Source organism: Juglans regia, chromosome 1 (assembly GCF_001411555.2).
Source record: "Juglans regia cultivar Chandler chromosome 1, Walnut 2.0, whole genome shotgun sequence".
Classification (NCBI taxonomy): Eukaryota; Viridiplantae; Streptophyta; class Magnoliopsida; order Fagales; family Juglandaceae; genus Juglans; species Juglans regia.
The window spans coordinates 41,044,302-41,050,648 of record NC_049901.1 but is presented as its reverse complement, the minus strand read 5'-3'; the positions used below and the strand labels follow the sequence as shown (position 1 = coordinate 41,050,648).

The 6,347-nt window shown below is 33.6% G+C and overlaps 1 protein-coding gene across 1 annotated transcript in view; it reads left to right on the top strand.

The window, feature by feature from the left end:
- The first annotated feature begins 2,292 nt into the window (after window positions 1-2,292).
- LOC118348855 (topless-related protein 4-like) overlaps window positions 2,293-6,347 on the top strand; it is a 6,373-nt gene continuing 2,318 nt past the window's right edge. Inside the window, exons 1-11 of the mRNA XM_035691361.1 lie at window positions 2,293-2,536; window positions 2,680-2,842; window positions 2,954-3,133; window positions 3,262-3,375; window positions 3,479-3,637; window positions 3,736-3,913; window positions 4,012-4,135; window positions 4,534-4,646; window positions 5,773-5,941; window positions 6,071-6,180; window positions 6,304-6,342. Coding sequence (XP_035547254.1) covers window positions 2,763-2,842; window positions 2,954-3,133; window positions 3,262-3,375; window positions 3,479-3,637; window positions 3,736-3,913; window positions 4,012-4,135; window positions 4,534-4,646; window positions 5,773-5,941; window positions 6,071-6,180; window positions 6,304-6,342 — 1,266 coding nt within the window. The 5' untranslated portion in view covers window positions 2,293-2,536; window positions 2,680-2,762. The remainder of the gene's footprint in view (window positions 2,537-2,679; window positions 2,843-2,953; window positions 3,134-3,261; window positions 3,376-3,478; window positions 3,638-3,735; window positions 3,914-4,011; window positions 4,136-4,533; window positions 4,647-5,772; window positions 5,942-6,070; window positions 6,181-6,303; window positions 6,343-6,347) is intronic.

The following is a 6,347-nucleotide window of genomic DNA, read 5'->3' as shown; positions in this document are numbered from 1 at the left end:
GTCTGTCACACGCCTGTACGATAAGCGACGTATTGATGGCTGGGCAACTTCTCAAGCCTTTACTCGCTCAACTGTACAATGTCCTCTACTCGCTGCATATACTACGTCACACGTGTTTGGTATTTTGCGGTTATCAAGGCAAATTATGGTATTTATTGTGTATCTAACTTTAGAGCAGTACCGCCAAAGGCACTTGACCTGATTAATTTCAGACTTTAAAATAAAAATTTAAAGTTCAAAACCTTCCTTCTCTAAATATATATATATATATATAAAAACTTTATAGCAGTACCAGTACCAGTGGTCCAGTGTACCACCAGACGGTCACGATAAGAGGATTTTTTTTATTATTATTTTTATAATTTTAATGTACCACATTAAAAGATGTTAACTTTTAAATAATCTATTATGACTAAAATATTTCTCTAACTCTTAGGCTTCGTTTGGATCATTAACCTATCTCAACTCATCTCAACTTATCATTATAATTTTTTCAAATTTCAATACAAAATATAATAAATAATTCAACTTTTTCAAATTTCAAAATAATAATAATATTAAAAAATAATATTCTAATAATATTTTATCATCTCAACTCAACTCACTTCAACATCCAAACTCAACCTTAACCTATTGGCCTTGAAAAAGGTAGATATATAATACACATAATCTATTTGATGGCCCGTATAGGCGACTTAATCGATAATGTAACAAAAATAGGCCTCCAATATACGAGTTTTTTGTTTTGTCACGCTTCTTCTAATCCTTGCTTTTTAACTTAGTACTGAAGCTATTCATCATTGTAAAAAAAAATTACAATATTACATTTTGTTAAAAGAGAAATCGGTTGATTTGAAGTTCATTCAGTATGTCATCTCTTATTTATAAAAATAAAAAAGAAAAGAAAAGTCGTAGATATAATTATTACGTATGTACGTATTGCAAAAAAAAAAAAAAAAAAATCTTTTATATGTTACAATAGAATTGTAAATATCATTGGACCAGTTTAAAAAGAAAATCCCAAGAAAAACAAACTTATAACTTGTAAGACCTGATGCTTTATGTTTTTTTTTGCGTTGGACACAACTTAAGGGGAGGTTCGGATACAAATAGTTTTTTAACTCATTTTATTTTATTTAATTTTTATTATTTTTTTAAATTTTTATAGAAAATAAAAAAATAATTTAAAATTTTATAATAATAATATTAAAAAATAATATTTTATTTAAATTTTAACTTTTATTTCAACTCAATTCATCTCATCTTAACTCACTATTCAAACTTTTCTTTAAACACAATTAAAAAAAAGAAAACACATTTAAAAAATCTTTCTCTAAAAGATAGTGATAGACTTTTTTTTTTTGATAAGTAGATAGTGATAGACTTATTAAATCCTACTACCCTTTTACTATTTCATTTACTTTTTTTTATTTACGCTGCGTTTAGATGTTGAGTTGAACTGAATTATTTATTAATAATAATGAATTGAATAGATGAAGTGAGTTATGTGGGATTTATTTAAAATTAATTTAGATGTATTTAGATGTTAAGATGAATTTAATACTATTTATAGAAAATTAAAAAAGATTGTGAGTCTCATGTATAAAGATGTGTTGAGTAGAAAAAGATTGTGGATTCTACGTGTAAAAAGGTTTTGAGTTGAGATGAATTTAATAATTTGAGAGTTTAGTATTTGAATGTTAAAGTCAATTTAAAATTAGACTGAACTGAATTGATCTCAACTGAATCTTTTAATCAAATATAGTTTTAATGGTTAAAAAAATAATTATTAATGAAATTATATATTTTTTTAAATAATTAAGGATGTAAAAAAATATTTAAAATAAAATAATAAATTTTAAATATATTATAAAATAATAAATAGATGATGGAAAGTAATAAGCTTGCTATCCTCATCTAAATATCAAAATTCGGAAAGTTGTTACCGTGCCAAAGATCTTTTACAAGGGATGTCTTGATAGTTTGGGGGAGTTGATGAATTGACAATAAAGCCCACCTCATTAATGATAGCTTTAAAGAGAGTTTAAAACCCTCCAAAGAAAAGCGACAATACAAAAAAGAAACTAGTAATTAACTGTGAGATCAGTGAGCACCTAGAAAATCCCACCCCTAAATCAAATAAAAACAAGATCCAAATCTAGGGCATATACATGCTCCCTATAAGCACATTTGTAATAAGTGCGCGTACTTATCACACAAATCCATCTCCTCTCTCTCTCTCTCTCTCTCTCACGGTAATTATAAATCTGTCCGACTCCTTATGTTTCTTCGCTTCACACCCCTGACTCTCTCTCTCATTCTTTTTTCCAAATCCCTAATCCTTTCTTTCTCTGTATAAATACTCAACAGACGCGTCAGTTGCGAATGAAAGACTGAAGAAGAGTCAGAGAAAGAGAGAGAAAGCTCTATTCTCCAAAGCCAATGCTCTCTAGAGCGATTGAGGAAACAAAACTAATATATAATTCTCAGAAATTCTGTAGAACCTTCCGATCTGGGCTGCCAATCTTTGTTTCCGGTATGCACCGTCCTCTCTTCTTCCTCTTCCTCATTTTCTTCTTTTTCTTGAATTTTTTTCATGGATTTTGCTCTGCGGTTGAATTCTTGGATTGAGACTACTTTTGTGTTTTGGTTGTTGGATTTATTCGCTGCATAATTTAGGGGTTTGCATGCTCAACTGCTATCGATCTGTGAAGCTCTAAATCTGTGTGGTAGTTTTATTCGGGTTCCTCAGCTGCACAGCCATGTCTTCGCTTAGCAGAGAACTAGTGTTTCTCATACTTCAGTTTCTCGACGAAGAGAAATTCAAAGAAACCGTTCACAGGTATGGTTAATTTTCCATTTTTTTTTGTTTCCTGTGTATGTGTATGTTTGCATATATTGTTATCGTTTTATGGATTAATTTATTTATTTTTGGGTGATTGTGGTTGTGAAGGTTAGAGCAAGAGTCAGGGTTTTTCTTCAATATGAGGTATTTTGAGGATATGGTGACCAGTGGGGAGTGGGAGGAGGTGGAGAAGTACCTCTCCGGTTTCACGAAGGTTGACGACAATAGGTACTCGATGAAAATCTTCTTCGAGATTCGCAAGCAGAAGTACCTCGAAGCTTTAGACAAGTATGTGTAAAAAGCTTACTGAATTTGATTTGCAAAAACCACGGCTTCTTTAGCTTGTCATTTTGTTTGCGCTACTTGGTAGGTTATTTGGTACGAAATATTGAGAATGAAATTAATAATAATTGTAGGGGGGATCGTGCTAAAGCTGTGGATATTTTAGTTAAGGACTTGAAAGTGTTCGCGGCATTTAATGAAGAGCTTTTTAAGGAAATTACGCAGCTATTGACTTTGGACAACTTTCGGTATGAAGAAATTATCTTCAATGGAATTGTTCTTGTAGATCCTGGTTTCTTGGATTTCTTATGATACTGACTATGTAAATCACTCCATGGTAATGATTTGCAGAGATAACGAACAGCTGTCTAAATATGGAGATACTAAATCTGCTAGGGGTATAATGCTTGCAGAACTAAAAAAGTTGATAGAGGCTAACCCCCTTTTTCGAGATAAGCTTCAATTTCCTCCCTTGAAGAACTCGAGATTGCGAACACTAATTAATCAGAGGTACTTGAGAAAGTTTTTCCTTTATTTTGTATTTGGACCTAATGGTTGAGCTTGGCTTTCAGTAATAGGTATATATATTTTTTTGTATTGAAATGCAGTTTAAATTGGCAGCATCAACTTTGTAAGAATCCAAGGCCTAACCCTGACATTAAGACACTATTTGTAGACCACAGTTGCGGAACACCTAATGGTGCACGGGCCCCATCTCCCGTCACGAATCCCTTAATGGGTGGTGTCCCTAAGGCTGGGGTTTTCCCGCCACTGAGTGCTCATGGTGTAAGTGGAAAGTAGATAAGAACTATGTCGCTTTTCTTGTAATTAAGTTGTTTCGAAGTTTGAATTTCTTTATCTGAGTCTGGTCTATATGTTTATAGCCATTTCAGCCCACACCGGTTGCTCTTCCAACATCTCTTGCTGGATGGATGGCTAATCCGTCTCCTGTGCCTCACCCTTCAGCCTCTGCAGGACCCATCGGTTTGACTGCTGCTAACAACTCAGGTATTGACATATACTTAACCTTTTTGACCAGCTGTGTCTGCAGCTGATTTGCTAGCTCAAGACACCTCCAATTGTAAATATGATATGAATGCATATCTAGTTGTTATGGTTGACTGTAATTGGCAATATATAATCAGGATACGGATACATAGAATTGTAGCAAAACCTGAGAAGCATGAAGTGTTTTACACTAATATACTTGCATTTATCTTACCCAAAAAAAGATACTTTTGCATTTGGTTTTCCTACATAATTTCTTTGTTTCCATCTCAATTGATGTACTTCTAACCTTTATATCGTACACCAAGATACTTTTGCAATCTGCTTTTATACCTGAATTATTTTATTTATCTCATTCAATACATTTCTACCTTTTTATTCATTTATCATCATGGCAGCCATCTTGAAGCGCCCTAGAACGCCCCCTACCAATAACCCAGTTATGGACTATCAAACAGCTGATTCTGAGCATGTGTTGAAGAGACCAAGACATTTTGGAATATCAGATGAGGTACTACACATCGTTTATAAATTCAATTTACAAAGTGGAAATCCGAGTCCTATTACTAAAATATTAAACTCTTGCTTATCTGATTTTGGATATATCTTTTAACATGTCTTGAGAATTGTGGTGCCACTCTATGATCCCTGAAGATCTTGATCAATGCAGTTAGTTAGATGTGAGGGTTCTCTTATTACACAATGGGAGTTGAATCTTCCTACCCCTCTCCTGGCCCCCTCGTTTCTTGTTCTTTCTTCGAGTCACAGTTGTGCCATTGTTGCAGTGTTCATCTCTTCCTTGGCACATTGTGAGATCCACCTTGTCACACAATGCAACATTGAATTTATTCTTTTATTCTTTTGTTCTGTTCCTGTGACAGTTTTGCTGGTGTTGCAGTTGAATTCTTTTTCCTTGTCACATTGTGAGTAGAAAATAGGTACCCATAGCGCATCAATGATATTTGTCTTACAATTTTGAGTTGATGGGGGTGCTCAAAAATGTCTTAGTGGGCAATTTTCACTCTAACTTGAAGATATAGTTACTCCTGAGATATTCCATACTTATTAAGTGATGATTAACTGACTTATCCCTTCAAGTGCTCTTGTCCCCCCTTACATATTAGAAACTCCTATTAAAATGGATTATTCTTTATATGTTATGAAAATAGAATGGTCATTATAATAGATTAACATAAATTCTTTTGAATCTAAGCTTATACTGGTTTTTTTTTTTTTAAAAAAAAAAAAAAATCAAATAGAGGGCAGGAATTTCAGAGAAATGTGTTAATTAGGTTCTTTGGGTTTTGGTTTGTGCCTGCCTTTTTTCATCGCACACACTTCACGGATTCCATCTAGTATTTACGATGCCAGAAGGGGGAAGGGGTGGGGGTTGGGGGGGGGGGATAACATGAATGATATGTATGACTGATTTATTTTTTTGGTATGCTACTATGTCATTTTGACGCTAATTCTTTATCTTCTGAATCTGAGGTCCACTCATGTTGTCTTTAAACCCAAAATTTAGCCTTTTCCTTTGCTTGAAAAAAAAATAGTATGTTAGTTTTGCCCTTGCTTGAAAGATCAATGCCAAAGAATAAGTCTATGTAATTGGTGATGCATAAATAATTTTTCAACAGGTCAACAATCTGCCAGTAAATATTCTGCCTGTGGCATACACCCCCCAAAGCCATGGTCAAAGTTACCATGGTACCGACGAGTTGCCCAAAACTGTTGTTATGACTCTAAATCAGGGTTCAGCTGTCAAGAGTATGGATTTCCATCCAGTGCAACAAATTCTTCTTCTGGGTGAGCCTTATTAATGTACTGAATGTAATTTCTGTTTCTATTCCTGTGGTGGAGTTTTATTTGAAATTAGGTTTTTGGAATTGCAGATCTTACCCTTCTTTTCTCTTACTTAATGTGTGCCTGTATCAGTTGGAACAAACATGGGTGATGTCATGTTATGGGAGTTAGGTAGCCGTGAAAGGATTGCTCTTAGAAATTTTAAAGTATGGGATCTTGGAGTATGTTCAATGGCCCTGCAGGTATGGCTTTTGATGCCGGACAATTTTTTTTCTTTTACATTTTTTTGACATGGCATGTTTATATGAGGCTTCTTAAATTACTTTATCTTCAATGAAAAATTGGCTTTTCTTTTTCTGTTATAGGCATCTCTGACCAATGATTATACAGCATCAGTAAATCGCGTGAT